Source organism: Schistocerca americana, chromosome 8 (assembly GCF_021461395.2).
Source record: "Schistocerca americana isolate TAMUIC-IGC-003095 chromosome 8, iqSchAmer2.1, whole genome shotgun sequence".
Taxonomy (NCBI): Eukaryota; Metazoa; Arthropoda; class Insecta; order Orthoptera; family Acrididae; genus Schistocerca; species Schistocerca americana.
This window is the reverse complement of record NC_060126.1, coordinates 186,068,356-186,087,867: the sequence shown is the minus strand read 5'-3', so window position 1 is coordinate 186,087,867 and position 19,512 is coordinate 186,068,356. Positions and strand designations below refer to the sequence as shown.

The 19,512-nt window shown below is 44.5% G+C and overlaps 1 protein-coding gene across 2 annotated transcripts in view; it reads left to right on the top strand.

Annotated features, from left to right (window-relative positions):
* Nucleotides 1-19,512, top strand: part of LOC124545051 (probable G-protein coupled receptor Mth-like 1) — a 399,074-nt gene that overhangs the window by 259,367 nt on the left and 120,195 nt on the right. For both annotated transcript variants that reach the window (XM_047123840.1, XM_047123839.1), the window contains exon 6: nt 771-849. In XM_047123840.1, coding sequence (XP_046979796.1) covers nt 771-849 — 79 coding nt within the window. The remainder of the gene's footprint in view (nt 1-770; nt 850-19,512) is intronic.

The window sequence follows — 19,512 nt, the reverse complement described above, 5'->3', positions numbered from 1 at the left end:
ATAAAAAGGGCGTAAATGATGTTTATGTTGATCTCTATTCCAATTTTCTGCACAGCTTCCGGAACTCTCGGAACCGAGGTGATGCAAAACCTTTTTTTATGTGTGTTTTATAGAAATTGCTTCCATGACAGTTTGCGCCTAAAATGCCATGTAAGAAAATGAAGTAGAAACATCACCACAGTTAGGTAGCTCTTTGGTCCTAGTCATCAACGAGTGACTTCAGCTGGTTATGCCATACCTCAAGAAACTTGTTGACTTTATTCTTCGCTGATTTGAGGCCATTGTGGGGTCTAGAGGCTGTGTTACATGGTATTAGACTGATGTCTGATTTTTGTCTGATGTACTTTTCCCTATATGGCATCCAAGGAGTGCTAGGATAAAAGATTTTGTAAAGTCTAGAGACACGAAATTCACTGGCTGTCTTTATCCATGACTTAGATAATATCGCCTGTGAACTATGTAAGGTGTGTTGGTGTGTCTCAGATTGTAAAGGTGTTTTTGGAATTATGCTAGTTGCCACGGAGAATGCTTTTTTCATGTAGGCCGTTTTGATTGTTGAAGAATGCTATTGCAGATACATGCAAGCGATAAAGAAATAGCAGCTTTACATACCTGTTGACTATTGCGCTATTGGGCACGTAGTAGATGTTCTCTTAAAGTTTGTACGTGGTTGGAACGAATTAGTACAAATGTTTAGTCTAAGCACTTTCATTCAGATTCTTTATCCGTTCGGCAGACTGATTAATGTGTTGCTGTCTTTGCTGTTGCAGCATTCATTGTGCAGTATTCCTTCCTGGCGGCGTTCTTCTGGCTCAACGTCATGTGTCTGGACATTTCCTGGGCCTTCAGGTGAGTAAAGACGATCTAAACGAACTGTAATCCTCACCTATGTCATATTGAATTTCGTTTGGAATCCGTGGAACGTTTGGATGCTAACTAAACACTGTTAATATAGTTGAAGGAATATTTCGGATATACTTGGGATTTCTTTTGCAGTTAAACGCTACAATCACATACCCACAATTCTCTTTCGTTAAAAAATGATAACGATTAGTTTAGCTGACGTTTAGTGTAAGGAAAAAAATTCTCAGAAAGAAAGAATAACATTCTAGAAGTGCTTAAGCGTTCATTTTCTCCTTATGTAAGAAGATAAACGTCACGCTAGTTCGAAGACTGACCTTGTGACTTGTCACGCATGAAATGTGGAACCTAGCATAATTGAAAAGGGGTACTACGTTTCTCAAGGGCCTACATTAGCAAAATCGTCTCTAATTGCTAACGCCGATCGTCTTTCAAATTATTCCCTGACACTGATGATAAAATGTCGAAGTCCAAGTTTCTAGAAGTGAAGTTCATTTTTGGGAGTTCTAATCAGTTGCTTTGTACTTCATACTCGTCATGTTTCTAGTTTTAACGATAATAATACCGCTGCAGTTGAGTACTTCCGGGATAGAGGCTTTTTATGAACAGATTTTGTTATTAAATTTTGTTCCTGTAACGCGCAGTTTAAGGATGTTCAGTTACCAAATTACAAAACAGTATTATAACTTTCTTGGCGACTTTTATTTTATGGGAATCGGCCATGGTTCAGAGCATGTTTCAGTGTCTCCTAATGCTAGTGACAACATGAGAGGTTATAAAGACTAAAATAGTGGTTTCACACTAAAGCTAGCTCTCAGCAACTCACACTGTTAATATATATCTGTAAAACGGTCGGTTCGTAGCACACACTGCGGTGTTGTGTGACTCCACGATGACTGTGTGAAGAACTCATTCGCGAATGCCAGCTAGCGGGAACGTCAGGATCTAACAGCATTACGTGTGAATAAAAGATATACTGCTTTCAGCGCTGTGTTGAACATTTCTATAAGTTATTTACTAAGTAAAAAAAATGCTATTATAATTTATCCACTAACTGATGAAATCTCGTGTTAAAGGTTTAACATAGTGAGACAGTTATTACAGTTAGAAGTCGTGTGTATATCTTAACCCAGCGTCGCTCAGGACGCGCAGATACCCAGACTATATTCGTACAGCATTTAAAATTGAGACACTTATCGACTTGCAACAAGGTCTTAGGGAACTCCTAATTGCTGACACACACCACAATATGAAGAAAGGGAAAAGGCTATCACTTACTACATTTTTGCCGTTCATGTAGTATAACTGCGGCATCAGAGATGACATTTTAATTTATTGCTTCTTTAATGCTACTCTATTCGTAATCCATTGAACAGACAGTATCCTCGTAAACCACTTAATGTATGTATCATTGTACGACACATAGTTCCGGAGATACGACGTAAAAAACACTTTGATGCGGGGAAAACCAGCTTGTGTTTAAAATGGAGCGCAAATTACCCTCTTTATACTCATCCAGTGTTTGATAATGAGAACACCCAGAGACTTCCAACAAACTTTAAACATAATTAGAACCTTTTCTTAACTTTTGTTCGCTTCCATGCTTAACGTCAACTATAAGGAGAGTTCAAAGAGTTTCCATTTGAGGGCGTTGCTGCAGCGTATATACATTGCAGCCCGACTCCGATGCAGATATATAAGCACCGACATGTAGTGTGGCCTTCGGACGGCAACCTTCTGATCGTCCCCTATATTTAATATTTTAAGTAATTCGTAAAGTAATCAAAGTCTAAAGCTGTTTTACGCATGAGAATTCGATTCTTTATAGAATCTGGGGTTTTCTGGAATAAGGTATGAAAGGAGTGATGCCAATTTGCACCCAAATCATCCGCTATTTTAACGATAGTCGCAGTATGCAGTGTTCAGAACGGATAAGATAAACATGTACACGTGGTTCCAAGACAATACATTGTAACAGTAAAAACATTAAGCCCCAGTTGTACGAATTAACGTGTTCTTTTCTCACCTCCTCCTTCCCGCCGTCCTTAACCTACAACCCTCCCCCCCCCCTTTGTCTGTCTGTCTGTCTGTCTGTCTCTCTCTCTCTCTCTCTCTCTCTCTCTCTCTCTCTCTCTTTGTTTCTTTCTTTTTTGTTTCAGAACCACACACACACACACACACACACACACACACACACACACAGGTAGACAGCCAGGATGCGTACCGTCTCCAAAACAGGTATTAAGATTAATATCAATAACAGAACATAGGAAATGGAGAAAAACCCAATTAAGTTAGGTGATGCTGGAGGAGCGAGATAAGGTGACTCAGAAATCAGTGTTGCTTTTTAGGCTGGAAAATACGTGATGACAAAACAACTAACGAGGATATGAAATGCAGACTAATGTGAAGACGTAATGGCATTGTTGATTGGGAGGCCTCGGGCAGATTCTGCAGCCTAACAGGGAATGTTATTTATGACGTTCTTAGACAATGACACCTTTCCTTCGCAAAGTGTGAGAGTAGTGTATATATTAAGTGCAGGTGGCTGTCATGGGCACGTATAGTGTGGTGTCATGTTTGCGTCGTATGATGGTGGTAGCTGGTGCCCGGCACATGCCTCACTTCTCTCGAGTAGCACAAACGGGGACGTTGAGCTCAAAGTCTACATCCGGCATCATCAACGCTGTCACATCCCCTCATTTCACTAGAACGAACGCAGTGACCGGCACACTGCACTCGTCTTCAGGAGTACAACGGCTCAAATCCGTATCTGACCATACAGATTTAATTTTTCCCTAGATCACTCCGGGCAAATGCCAGGATGGTTCCTTTGGAAGGCCACGGTCGATTTCCTTTAAACAGTCCGAGCTTGTGCTCCGTCTCTAATGACCTCGATGTCGACGGGACGTTAAACCCTAACCTTTCTTTGTTTTCACTTTATGAGACACTCTGGAAAGGTTTGGAGTTTAATGTATGACATTGGCGCAAAAACTGGTGATCAGGTACTCTTCGCCATCAACTCTTCTCTCCTTTGCTATAAAGACAAAGGGAAAACAGTCAACAGCACGTGGCATACACAGGCAGTTAACCCATCCAAGTACTGGCCACGCCTAACATTGCTTAGCTTCTGTGATCTGACGTGACCCGGTGTATTCAGTGAGGCAAGGCCGTTGGCTAATACAGACAATAGCACAATAAATCTTCCTGAAGAGAGAAAAAGGAATTAATACGTGTACAATAAGAAGTAAAGGCAAGAAGAGAATAGATGCTTCTGAAGTATGCCATTACAAAATAATGATGAAGATGAAATGGGTGCGGGTAACTAATGAAGAAGCACCGCATCGATATGCAGACAAAAGATATTTGTGGCTTAACTTGACCAAAAGGGTTAATATATAGCATACTGACACACCAAGGAGCAGCAAATTTCCCAACGTAGGGAAGTGGGGAAGTAAGGTAAAGGTAAGGTGTGTGGCGCAAGACCGCCACCGGACTACCGGCATTACGTCACTAGAGTGCTTTCTTACAGTTCGCCGCGGCGCCAGGACGCGGCTGTGGTCTAATTTTGACAATAGGCTGGTTTGACTTGGAGCCATCATGGACAGGAACGAGCAGCAAAATCCCCCGCAACTTTTCGAGATTAAACTGAAGACCTCTAGGGCCGGAGTGTAGTGCTCTACCAGCTAGACCACCACAGCTGTCAAGTGCGGAAGGCGGGGGGTGGGGGGGTGGGGGGGTGGGGGGGGGGGGGGGGAGGAGGGGGCCGAACGGCGAAAACATTGTAGAGGAACATCACGGGGTGTATCCAGTAAGTAGGTTCAGTTGGATGTAGTCACGAGTGGTAAAGAGTACTCGGACTACAATGACACTGTTCCTCACGTATACAGGGCGTCCCAGTAGGAATGTTCAATATTCACGGAGATGACGGGAATGATCATTTGCAGCAAAAACGTCATATTCATGTATGCCCTATTCCACATGGTTTGAAAGAGAAGACGTTTAATGTACGGTACATTGTTATTTATTTTCTGCATTATTCAATACATTTCATATTGACACATGTGTACATTTACAACAGCTATTAAACATTGCAACATGCGTTTTACGGAGTATCAATCGAAGAATACGTATTTTTATCACATTCACCTCAAACCAGTATAGATCCTGGTAGTAGGACTAGAAGACATTTAATGTACGGTACATTGTTATTTATTTTCAGAATTATTCAATACTTTTCATATTGAAACATGTATACATGTACAATAGCTATTGAACATTGCAACATACGTTTTGCAGAGTATCAATCGAAGAATACGTATTTTTATCACATTCACCTCACAGCAGTATCGATCCTGGTAGTTGGCCTACGCTGCACCATTTCAACAGTGTGTTGCTGTTCCTACACAAGTTGTTGAACTACACGCTCAGAAGAAAATGTGGCCTTGGAAGAATACCTGTTTCAAGTCATATGCTGAAAACTCAGGTCAACCAGGAATTCGACGTGGGGCAAAGCGTCGCCGATATTCTTCTACGGGAGCAGGACCACTGCCAACGTAGCAAAAGATAAACCATATCTGCTTGTTCTACATTAGTGTAGATGTGTGGCACTTTAGCTAGAGCGTGTACAAACACAGTTAACTGATGCTTCTCTGTGATACTTTCTCAATCCCTCGCACTACTCCACTCACAACACACCGCGGAAGATAGTACGTTCGACGGGCTAGTTTACAGGCAGAAAGACAACCCGAACAAAGGGGCTGAAAGCAACGAGATAGGTCAGAGAAGATGGGTGGATAGGACACATACGTGTGAACCACTAACCCAAAAACAAATGTACATTAAATGTTCTATATCCTGCAAACCATTCGGAATATGGCATATGTCCATATGAAATTTTTTCTTCAGATCATATACCTGAATACTGACAATTCCTTCTAGGACACCTTGAATAGGAAGTGAGACCATATATTCCAAATACCATAACTTGAGAAACAATGTGTATTACTAAAGGGCTGACCGGTCATCCGCTATAAGTTACAGGTCGCTTGTCTTTTAGCGGAAACAAAAAAAAAAGAGATTTTTCGTACTTCTTATAATTATTAAAAGTAATTAAAAGTTTAAAACCCTACCATACTGTGCACATAAGAGATATAATTTTACACAAAAAGTCATGCACTATACACAGAACCTGTGAACATCTTGACGCAACGAAGCTCATGACGCGCAAATTATCCAGACTCTTTCATCTAGTATTTGAGAATGAGAGTACGTAACAACTTCGAACAATCTTTATTTCGAAACGTTTTTTCGATGACATCTTACACAAAATAATGAAAGGGAATAAATTTATCACTTACTTTTTTATGATCATGCCTGAAATAAGCAGTCTGACATTATGCACAACTTAACAAAAAAATCTTGAATGAACATGTGAAGACCTTATTGCTTTTTCGATTTAGTAAATTTGTCTTTACTTTTTCATTAATCTGTGGATGAACAATCCAGATCTAATGAAACAAACATACACTACGTGATCAAAAGCATCCGGACACCTGGCTGCAAATGACTTACAAGTTAGTGGCACCCTCCATGAGTAATGCTGGAATTCAGTATGGTCTTGGCTCCACCCTTAGCCTTGATGGCAGCTTCCAGTCTCGCAGGCATACGTTCAATCAGGTGCTGGAAGGTTTCTTGGGGAATGGCAGTCCGTTCTTCATGGAGTGCTGCACTGAGGAGAGGTATCGATGTCGGTGGGTGATGCCTGGCACGAAGCCGGCGTTCCAAAACATCCCAAAGCTGTTCTATAGGATTCAGATCAGGACTCTGTGCAGGCCAGTCCATTACGGGGATGTATTGTCATGTATCCACTCCGCCACAGGCCGTACATTATGAACAGTAACTCGATCGTGTTGGAAGATGCAATCGCCATCTCCAAATTGCTCTTCTATAGTGGGAAGCAAGAAGGTGCTTAAAACATCAATGTAGGTCTGTGCTGTGATAGTGCCACGCAAAACAACAAGGAGTGCAGGCCCCTCCAAGAAGAACACAGCCACTCCATAACACCACCGCCTCCGAATTTTACTGTTGGCACTACACACGCTAGCAAAAGACGTTCACCGGCCATGCGCCATACCCACACACTGCCATAGAATCCTCACATTGTGTACCGTTATTCGTCAATCCACACAACGTTTTTCCACTGTTCAATCGTCAAATGTTTACGCTCCTTACACCAAGTGAAGCGTCGTTTGGCATTTACCGACGTGATGTGCAATTATGAGCAGCCAAATGGTTCAAATGGCTCTGAGCACTATGGGACTCAACTGCTGAGGTCATTAGTCCCCTAGAACTTAGAACTACACTCCTGGAAATGGAAAAAAGAACACATTGACACCGGTGTGTCAGACCCACCATACTTGCTCCGGACACTGCGAGAGGGCTGTACAAGCAATGATCACACGCACGGCACAGCGGACACACCAGGAACCGCGGTGTTGGCCGTCGAATGGCGCTAGCTGCGCAGCATTTGTGCACCGCCGCCGACAGTGTCAGCCAGTTTGCTCCATCGCAGTCTTTAACACTGGTAGCATGCCGCGACAGCGTGGACGTGAACCGTATGTGCAGTTGACGGACTTTGAGCGAGGGCGTATAGTGGGCATGCGGGAGGCCGGGTGGACGTACCGCCGAATTGCTCAACACGTGGGGCGTGAGGTCTCCACAGTACATCGATGTGCTCGCCAGTGGTCGGCGGAAGGTGCACGTGCCCGTCGACCTGGGACCGAACCGCAGCGACGCACGGATGCACGCCAAGACCGTAGGATCCTACGCAGTGCCGTAGGGGACCGCACCGCCACTTCCCAGCAAATTAGGGACACTGTTGCTCCTGGGGTATCGGCGAGGACCATTCGCAACCGTCTCCATGAAGCTGGGCTACGGTCCCGCACACCGTTAGGCCGTCTTCCGCTCACGCCCCAACATCGTGCAGCCCGCCTCCAGTGGTGTCGCGACAGACGTGAATGGAGGGACGAATGGAGACGTGTCGTCTTCAGCGATGAGAGTCGCTTCTGCCTTGGTGCCAATGATGGTCGTATGCGTGTTTGGCGCCGTGCAGGTGAGCGCCACAATCAGGACTGCATACGACCGAGGCACACAGGGCCAACACCCGGCATCATGGTGTGGGGAGCGATCTCCTACACTGGCCGTACACCAGTGGTGATTGTCGAGGGGACACTGAATAGTGCACGGTATATCCAAACCGTCATCGAACCCATCGTTCTACCATTCGTAGACCGGCAAGGGAACTTGCTGTTCCAACAGGACAATGCACGTCCGCATGTATCCCGTGCCACCCAACGTGCTCTAGAAGGTGTAAGTCAACTACCCTGGCCAGCAAGCTCTCCGGATTTGTCCCCCATTGAGCGTGTTTGGGACTGGATGAAGCGTCGTCTCACGCGGTCTGCACGTCCAGCACGAACGCTGGTCCAACTGAGGCGCCAGGTGGAAATGGCATGGCAAGCCGTTCCACAGGACTACATCCAGCATCTCTACGATCGTCTCCATGGGAGAATAGCAGCCAGCATTGCTGCGAAAGGTGGATATACACTGTACTAGTGCCGACATTGTGCATGCTCTGTTGCCTGTGTCTATGTGCCTGTGGTTCTGTCAGTGTGATCATGTGATGTATCTGACCCCAGGAATGTGTCAATAAAGTTTCACCTTCCTGGGGCAATGAATTCACGGTGTTCTTATTTCAATTTCCAGGAGTGTAGTTAAACCTAAGTAACCTAAGGACATCACAAACATCCATGCCCGAAGCAGGATTCGAATCTGCGACCGTAGCGGTCTTGCGGTTCCAGAGTGCAGCGCCTTTAACCGCACGGCCACTTCGGCCGGCTATGAGCAGCCGGTCGACCATGAAATTCAAGTTTTCTCACCTCCCGCCTAAGTGTCATAGTACTTGCAGTGGATCCTGATGCAGCTTGGAATTCCTGTGTGATGGACTGGATAGATGTCTGCTAATTACACATTACGACCCTCTTCGACTGTCGGGGGTCTCTGTCAGTCAACAGACGAAGTCGGCCTGTACGCTTTTACGTTGTTCGTGTCCTTTCACGTTTCCACTTCTCTATCACATCGGAAACAGTGGACCTAGGGATGTTTAGGAATGTGGAATTCTCGCGTACAGACGTGTGACACAAGTGACACCGAATCACCTGACCACGTTCTAAGTCCGTGAGTTCCGCGGAGCGCCCCATTCTGCTCTCTCACGATGTCTAATGATTACTGAGGTCGCTGATATAGAGTAACTGGCAGTAGGTGGCAGCACAATGCACCTGATACGAAAAAAGAATGGTTTTGGGGATGTCCGGATACTTTTGATGACATAGTGGAATTATGGTTTTGCATCTTCAGCTATTTAGGTTTTACATACTTAACGCCAGGTATTTAACACAAAAACGCATTTGTAAAATGATCAGACGTTACAACCCGTTTCGCACATGAGAGTTCGATTATTAAAAGGTACGCTCGTGGTGTTGATGGTGGGGAGCTTACGGGCGAATCATAGACGTGATGATGAAGCGACGAAGTATGGAGGAATCTGGAGAAACACTAACGGAATCTAACAGGAACTGTGATGTAAGGTTTGTATAAGGATATCTGTACCACATTAAGATCGTCGGATTTGTCCCGAGAACCGGTTTCTCTCACGTGGAGCATTACGTGAGAAACCGCCAGCGTCCCGTCTGTTTGTTTGTCGTCCTTTAGTTCACGACGTTAGCAGCGCCAGAAACAAGCTTTTGCGGAAACCTTCCATGGGTCCAGTTGCGAGCTCCGCGAGAGCGAACGGGAACCTTGGAGGAACGAGTTCTGCTGAGTGCATATGCCTTCTGAAGCCACAGACCAGTGGCAGTACCGTATACTTACAGTAAGAGCACTCTCAGCGAGGTGGCTGATGGGATTTACAAATCGGAAGGAGTCGGATTAATTGATCGGTATTGTATGATTTCTCCTGGTCACTACCAGATGTGGCTAGCAGACAGTACTGTGTTGAACCTCGGAACGAGACCGCTTGGATCAGCAGAAGAGACCAGTGACCTTCGTAACGTCGCAGATTACGGAATTAAAAGTCTTTGCACGCATAGGTTTATTAAAATTTATGTACACGTGCCAACATGTCGCTGCAGTCCTCGTTGGATGTGACGGTGGATGCAAAATTGAAACCAGTCATGAATTTTAATAAAGTAATGTACGACCAAGACACTGATTCATATAATTTAGCTGTGTATCGTGGTTCTACGTCTACGAAAGTTGCAGTTATACTCGGAGTTGGCGATCGCGTGCTCATAACTCTTCCTGTTACACACTACACAACCTATTACGACTCTAGCGCGTCTCGCAGTACGTAGTCATAAGGACACTGTAAAGTCCGTTTCCAGTTCAGCATTAATACTGAAATATTTCATCTCAAATATCTAACACATTCCCAGATAACACGGACGTAAGCAATATACGTTGCAATGTTCATTTCATAAAGGAACATTACCCACATTCAGTTTAAATAACCCCATTCACCTAAGTCATTAGTAAACAGCACATCAAAAAACAAACATCCACCACAAGAGTGAGCCACCGGTAACAATAACACGACGCCTATAAGAATAATCGATTTCATATATGCATCGCCTCACGACGTCACATTTGAAGAAACACAGCTAAATACACTCCTGGAAATGGAAAAAAGAACACATTGACACCGGTGTGTCAGACCCACCATACTTGCTCCGGACACTGCGAGAGGGCTGTACAAGCAATGATCACACGCACGGCACAGCGGACACACCAGGAACCGCGGTGTTGGCCGTCGAATGGCGCTAGCTGCGCAGCATTTGTGCACCGCCGCCGTCAGTGTCAGCCAGTTTGCCGTGGCATACGGAGCTCCATTGCAGTCTTTAACACTGGTAGCATGCCGCGACAGCGTGGACGTGAACCGTATGTGCAGTTGACGGACTTTGAGCGAGGGCGTATAGTGGGCATGCGGGAGGCCGGGTGGACGTACCGCCGAATTGCTCAACACGTGGGGCGTGAGGTCTCCACAGTACATCGATGTTGTCGCCAGTGGTCGGCGGAAGGTGCACGTGCCCGTCGACCTGGGACCGGACCGCAGCGACGCACGGATGCACGCCAAGACCGTAGGATCCTACGCAGTGCCGTAGGGGACCACACCGCCACTTCCCAGCAAATTAGGGACACTGTTGCTCCTGGGTATCGGCGAGGACCATTCGCAACCGTCTCCATGAAGCTGGGCTACGGTCCCGCACACCGTTAGGCCGTCTTCCGTTCACGCCCCAACATCGTGCAGCCCGCCTCCAGTGGTGTCGCGACAGGCGTGAATGGAGGAACGAATGGAGACGTGTCGTCTTCAGCGATGAGAGTCGCTTCTGCCTTGGTGCCAATGATGGTCGTATGCGTGTTTGGCGCCGTGCAGGTGAGCGCCACAATCAGGACTGCATACGACCGAGGCACACAGGGCCAACACCCGGGATCATGGTGTGGGGAGCGATATCCTACACTGGCCGTACACCACTGGTGATCGTCGAGGGGACACTGAATAGTGCACGGTACATCCAAACCGTCATCGAACCCATCGTTCTACCATTCCTAGACCGTCAAGGGAACTTGCTGTTCCAACAGGACAATGCACGTCCGCATGTATCCCGTGCCACCCAACGTGCTCTAGAAGGTGTAAGTCAACTACCCTGGCCAGCAAGATCTCCGGATCTGTCCCCCATTGAGCATGTTTGGGACTGGATGAAGCGTCGTCTCACGCGGTCTGCACGTCCAGCACGAACGCTGGTCCAACTGAGGCGCCAGGTGGAAATGGCATGGCAAGCCGTTCCACAGGACTACATCCAGCATCTCTACGATCGTCTCCATGGGAGAATAGCAGCCTGCATTGCTGCGAAAGGTGGATATACACTGTACTAGTGCCGACATTGTGCATGCTCTGTTGCCTGTGTCTATGTGCCTGTGGTTCTGTCAGTGTGATCATGTGATGTATCTGACCCCAGGAATGTGTCAATAAAGTTTCCCCTTCCTGGGACAATGAATTCACGGTGTTCTTATTTCAATTTCCAGGAGTGTATTTTTAAAAATCAAATTTAGAAGCAATGTTACTGCTGGTTCCTCCCACGACTATTCGAGCTATGCTCTTAGATTCATGGTTAATCTCACCCTCACAAACTTGAACATTACAAAAGCAGACAAATAATTTAAAAAAAAAAACATGATAATTATAACCAATAAGCGTTTCACTCGCAATCATTTTTGTGCCGCCCTTCAGTTTCTGCCTAATCTTATCCTCGAAAGTCCTTCGAAAGTCCTGTCAAATACAAAAACAAACAGCCAACTATTTATGAAAAAAAGAATAAAAATATAACAGGTACTAGTTTCTCTATCGATAATTCAATCTATGCTTTCATGTTCCAAGTAAGCCACACTCTCCGACATATTTGGAATAAACAGCATAGTTTACAAATATCATAGATTACACTAGTTACTAAGACCATAGAGTATAGATAGCTATGGAATGAGCATTTGGAAGCCCCGAACGAGAATTCTGTCCGCAGCATCTGATGCAGCTCAGGTCACGTGATTTTGTGACGACGCATTTTAGCCCGTATAGAGCTTAGCGCGTTTTGAGCGTTGTAATTCGCTGCTACAGATAGATGAACTCCAGATGTACAGCGAAACTTGGTAAATGCGTTTTACAGACATCTTAACAATTTGATACCTGAAACTGAAGTTCGCTTAAAGATGTGAGGAGCAATGGTATTGTGCTTTTTCGCCACACTATCATAGCCCAGCTTCCACTTCACTTACATTTTCCCGTAACGGCCTAAGAAGTGACAGCCAACAACATGTTTTCTATTGCACTTATTCATTTTGTCGAATCTCTGTTTTCATTAATTACGTCACAGTGACACTGTAGACGGCGTCGTAGTGTCACGGAAAATCAACGCATTTGAAAATATGAAATTGTTACGGTAAACACGGTAAGCGATTTGCGCCACCGGCTTGTCCATTATTATTTCCAGTTTTCTTTTATTTAGGCTTGGGTTTTTTATTTACAAGTAAAATGCCGATATCATTTTTTCGCCATCTCATCAAACAAATAATTTAAGGTCAGTGCTCGAATTATGGAGTAATAAAAGAAGTAATAGTCCACATTTTTAATTACGTTTTTATCGCACTGGTTCATATTGTCGAATCTGATCTAATTAAGTGGTTCAAATGGCTCTGAGTACTATGGGACTTAACATCTGAGGTCATCAGTCCCCTAGAACTTAGAACTACTTAAACCTAACTAACCTAAGGACATCACACGCATCCATGCCCGAGGCAGGACTCGAACCTGCGACCGTAGCGGTCGCGCGGTTCCAGACCGAAGCGCCTAGAACCGCTCGGCCACACCGGCCAGCTGTTCTAATTAATTATGGTACAGTGACACTGTATAGGAAACTGTCTCGTGCAGAAAAAGTTGTATACACCCGAGAGTTTGAGAACCTGCGTAAATCGGAGGAAATTAATCAGACTGTTGTGTATAAATTTATCTGCATATGAACACCGATATTTATACACTTGCAAATTGATCTAGCACTTGACTCGTAAACACGTGCCATAAAATCAGAGGCATTGTCTTTGCAGCACAAGACTTTATCATGCTGTGTCTCGATTTTTTTCAACATAAAAAGTGCCTCGTATCAGTATGATATCACAATTACACATTTTTTGTATGTACCTATGAAAAGTAATTAGCCTCCTTTCACATACTTCTCTTCACATCCGTAGCAAAGACAGTACTGCACCATACCACTTACTAAAACTCAAGCGTCAACAAACGTATATAAAACAATGCGAATACTTGTAATGCTCAAGTTTCGATATCGCCGCAAATTGTAGACAAGCAGCGGCCTCCCAAAATCACGTAACTATCCCGGTTTGATGCTGAGAAGATACGCAGTACGCTGTGCTGACTCCATAGACATACATACTCTTATGACTAAGACAACCTCAGATAACATATAATAACAGGCAGATTACATCCTTCAAACGTAGACTCATGTTGTCACACAAGACGTTATGGCTCAAAGTAGACGTATGGAATCGGACCTTGCGTTTGACCCCAAAACTACACTCCAGACAAACACTTACAGAAAATACTTCCTAACATGTAGCTTTATATTCGATTTTAACAAATTCCTCTTTTTCGCAGAATATTTTGTAGCGACTTCGCAAAGACTGGAAAACTTAGCTGTGTATTATCCTAATTGTAACAAATTACGATGTATGGAAAATGTCGGTGTTTTACATGAAAACACTGCTTATTACAACAGCTGTTCGGCAAATGTGTGACTCACATGTTGACGTTTGAGGTGTTGCAACGCTGAAGTGATAATGCGGGAGCGAAAAGCTGTTCCGTGTAATGACTACATAGCCATTAAGCTCACAAAGTCCTCGCTGTGCAGCCTTTCAATAATTCACGAAGCCGCTTTTTAATAGGAAGGCGCTAATTACGTCACGAAAACACCGTCTCCCGAAGTCAGAGGACACTAACGTCAACAATAGAACACTCTAAAATACCGAATATAAGTTTGTGATTAATGGTAACCGCGGCCACGGTCTCCGAGCTGATAGTCCATGCTGCTGCAATCGTCGTCGAACTGTTCGTGCAGATGGTTGTTGTATTGCAAACGTCCCCATCTGTTGACTCATGGATGGAGACGTGGCTTCACGATCCGTTACAGCCATGCGGATAAGATGTCTGTCATCTCGACTGCTAGTGATACGAGGCCGTTGGGATCCAGCACGGCGTTCCGTATTACCCTCCTGAACCTACCGATTCCATATTCTGCTGACAGTCATTGGATCTCGACCAACGCGAGCAGAAATGTTGCGATACGATAAACCGCAATCGCGATAGGCTACACACAGCTGGAAACGTGATGGTACACATTTCTCCTTGTACGAGGCATCACAATAACGTTTCACGAGGAAACGCCGGTCAACTGCTGTTTGTGTATGAGAAATCGGTTGGAAACTTTCCTCGTGTCAGCACGTTGTAGGTGTCGCCACCGGCACCAACCTTGTGTGAATTCTCTGAAAAGCTAATCATTTTCATATCACAGAATCTTCTTCCTGTCGGTTAAATTTCGCGTGTGTAGCACGTCATCTTCGTGGTGTAGCAATTTTAATGGACAGTAGTGTAATGTATGTCGCAAATCCATTGTTGCTCTCTTATTTTTGGGGTCAAAATTCTGAACCTTGCTTTCATTACGTGTCACAATATTATTAAGGAACCCACTACCCTCAGGCTCAAAACGCAGAAGAAGTTGCTGACAGATGCGCAAGCTCCTCTATGTCATGTCATGAGTGAACATTCGAGGCACCCACCGTGCACACAGTTTTCTGTAATGACGGCCTGCGTGCGCTCTCGTACATGCCACACTTACCTCAGAGCTATGTCTGTGATATCCGACGATTTTCTCTCATGAGTTCATCAACCCGATACCGACGAGTGTCGTTAGTTGCCATACATTGTCACCCACTCTGAGCTCTGTTACATACGTTGAGGTTAGCACCAATGCTTCCTTCATTACGAGCAAGATCAACCTACCGTCGCACGTTACTGATGTCGATACAATCATCCTGTACACAGCTTTCATTCTTCTGTGGATTTCAACGGGAAGCACGTTTTTGGCGGTTAGAAACTCGATTACAGCACACTGTTTCTCACGCAACGACATAGTTACAGGGTGGCGCACGAAATGTGTTACCATTTTGTTTTTGAATATAAACTTTATTGTCAATACAATGTGAATGGAACATATACTACAATGAAGAGCCGTCCATGGAGATTTGTTCTAACTCAGCACATGCTCAATATGTCCACCACTGCCGGAGCGGCCGTGCGGTTCTAGACGCTGCAGTCTGGAGCCGAGCGACTGCTACAGTCGCGGGTTCAAATCCTGCCTCGGGCATGGATGTGTGGTCTCCTTAGGTTAGTATGGTTTAATTAGTTCTAAGTTCTAGGCGACTGATGACCTCAGAAGTTAAGTCGCGTAGTGCTCAGAGCCATTTGAACCATTTTTTGTCCACCATTTCGTTTCCTAACTTCCTTCAAACGAACACTGAAGTTAGTGATTACCCTACGGCATATGTCTTCCGTAATTTCACTGCAAGCTTGAAGAACAAGACTTCTGAGCTCCATTAAATAACGTGGACGTTTCGGGAAAATTTTTTCCTTTAGGTACCCCCAAAGAAAAAAGTCACATGGATTGAGTTCTGGGCTATTGGGGGGCCAATTTTTTCCGTCATTGAAGCGACCTGGAAACCTGAGTGAAATGATCCGCATGTCGAAATGCTTGTGTAAAAACTCCAACACAGTGTTTGCAGTATGTGGTCTTGCTCCATCTTGCATGAACCACTGCGTGTTGAAGGGCAAGGCAGTAGCAAGAAGTTGTGGAATGAAGCTATTGCGAAGCATGCTCAAATAACGTTCGCTGTTCACAGTTTCTTCAAAGAAAAAGGTTCCAATAAGTCCGTGACTGGAAATTGCTGCCCACGCTGTAATCCTCGGAGCATAATGTTGTTGTTCATGAAGCACTTCTGGGTTTTCAGTGGCCCAAAAGCGTACATTTTGTTTGTTAACCACACTGTCTAAATGAAAATGCGCCTCGTCTGAAAACCGAACGTTGTTGAGAGTTTCTTTCCTATCCTCCGCCCACTGAGCAAACTGTAGTCTCTGCTGCTTGTGTTCTTCAGTGAGCTTCTGTGCACAGGTCATCTTGTATGGAGGTCACTTTTAAGAATTCGTTGAACCGAGCGTCTGTATATTCCCAGTTGCACTGCTGCCTTTCTACACGATTTCCCGGAACTTCTCTGTACAGCAACTCGTACCGCTTCAATATTCTCCGGCGAACAAACAGGCTTAGGCCGAGGTCACTTCGCTTCCAATACTGTTCCTTCCTGTACAAATTTATCGTACAACCTGCGGATGGTATTCTTGCAAGGGACCCATCGTGTGTTTAACTGTTGTCGAAAACGTCTCTGAGTCACAACAAGGCTTTTCGTTTCATGAAAAAGTAACATAATTGCCGATCGTTGCTGTGTCGTCAGTCTTCCATTGTCAGCCATTGCTGCTTACTAGTCTCCTAGCGGCAGTATCGTGAATTACACGTCATTTCGTAACTCATTTGTTTTTCCAAGCTCTGCTGGTACTGCCGTAGAGATCCCAGTAGGATATCTAATGTGCGTCGTGAATTGTGAAAGAAACAATTGGTAACACATTTCGTGCGCCACCCTGTATGTTACACATCGCCGTCTTACACACTACAATTCGGAGCCCTCTAGTGACAGAGGGTTGCACTTGCGTTAGCGAAGAGGGAAACTCGACCGAATGATGCCTATGACGTGTAATACCTCAACCGACATTGAGAACAAAATAAAAAATTTGAAGGCATTACTTTTCAACACGCTCTTGAATGGTAGATAGTAATGTATTTCTCATTTTCAGAAACCATTTTCTTTTTTTGCCAATTTACGTTTTATATGTCCTTTGCTTCTACCATCGTCATTTACTTCTTAGCCCAGACGAAATGCGTGTGCTACTTCAAGCATCTCATTTTCTAATCTATTACCCCAATATCATTCGTCTTAACTCGACTACACTACGTTATCCTCCTTTTACTTTAGTTGATATTCGACTTGTAAAGTCTTTTCAAGTCACTATCGATTCCGTTCAACTGCTCTTTCAGCTCGTTTGCTGTCTCTGCCTCGATCACAATGTCATCTGCAAAGAATGTGATTTCTTTTCAAATTTCTTGTTAGTATTCTTTTGAATTTATTTGTCGTAAACCCTTTGAGGAAATACATGTACAGGACATGACTTTTAGTTTTCACAGACGTTTCAACGATTGTCTACTCGAAATTCACGAACTGATAACCGAAAACCACATTGATCGACTTCCTCTGTGTTAGGAACAGTGTCGGCTGCTGTGCAAGAGCACAACAGCACGAGAACAACCTAACTTTCGACATCTTACGAATTTATTGCTTCTTTTTCTTTGAATGCTGTTAATGTAACATAGATGCTGCAACCTGAAAGATACGGCACTTAAATCTACTGCGCTACTGCTCCTTTAGAGTACGTTAAACTTGACATCAGGGTCGCGAGCACATCTTCAGTTGTGCACGTTTTATGGGCCTTTCGCGCATGCACAACTCGCGGACGTAATTGCCTTATGGGGAAAATGGATACGGATTTGCACGGTTGACGATGTGCACAGCTAGCCCTGGCCACTCAAGTAGAAGTTTACGTCAGTGCCACCAGGTGGTAGCACCACGGTCGCTCGGCATTCCTGCTGCACACTCCTCAGATATGCTAATCCATTCACTATAAATTGCAGGAAATTTATAGCGGACGTAATAATACGTTAAAGTTGTACTGACAGTAAAACGAATTTTGTGGGCTTATGAATAGGTTATAGTATAATAAGTTATGAATTTTATCATATAGTAATCCACTGAGGAGCTGAGAATCATTAGGGCCTAAATCACATTACAGATGAGTGTGGGACTGTAGCATTTATTCATGCTTCTGAAATCTGTTGAACCTATGGTGAGTCAGATTTATCTGTGCTGTAGGCCGACATTGTATATACGAAAATTCACGAAAAGCTGTATCACTGCTTTCTCTGATATTCAGTTAAATGAGGAATCGACGGCGGTGTGCTTTAGGCCTTTATGGATCTTAGCGCCTCATTTGTATTCTAATCAAGTGACCATGTTAGTAGACACTATCACTTGAGTTTAATCATTTCGGATTTGGTTGTTTACTATGGGGGAATCGGCTTTCGTGTGCAGTGTAAATGCAAACGATGTTGAATATATTTTAAATAATAACAGAAAAGTAAAGCTGTGACGACGTGTCGTGAGTCGTGTTTGGGTAGCTCAGGCACCAGAGCAATTGTACGCGAATGGCAAAGGTCCAGGGTTCAAGTCCCGGTCCGGCACACAGCTTTAATCTTCCAGGAAATATCAAATCAGCGCACACTCATTCTGGGAACAGAAAAGTAAATGACCAGGAAAAGTTGGCGGCAAATGAACGATGGCCTCCGAGAACAGATCCTTTGATTGAGAGAGTCACGAAATCAAATACGCGTGACTACAAGCGAACATTTAACCAGGCAGTGTACAGTTAACTTGATTGTGTAGGTTCAGTGTAACAATGCCTGATTTTCGAGTCCGGAAGTAAATTCGTGAACTAATATAACTGTTGGGGATTTCCACATTGCCGACCGTTGTGGTCGACCGGTTCTAGGTGCTTCAGTCCGGAACCGCGCTGCTGCTACGGTCGCAGGTTCGAACCCTGCCTCGGTCATGGATGTGTGTGATGTCCTTAGGTTAGTTAGGTTTAAGTAGTTCTATGTCTAGGGGACTAATGACCTCAGATGTTATGTACCGTAGTGCTTAGAGCCATTTGAACCATTTGATTTCCACATTTGTCGAAAAAAATGGAAGAGTACGAAAACTCACATTTACACAAAAAAGCGAGATGGAGAGTTGCGAAAGCTTACACGTTATTTCGTT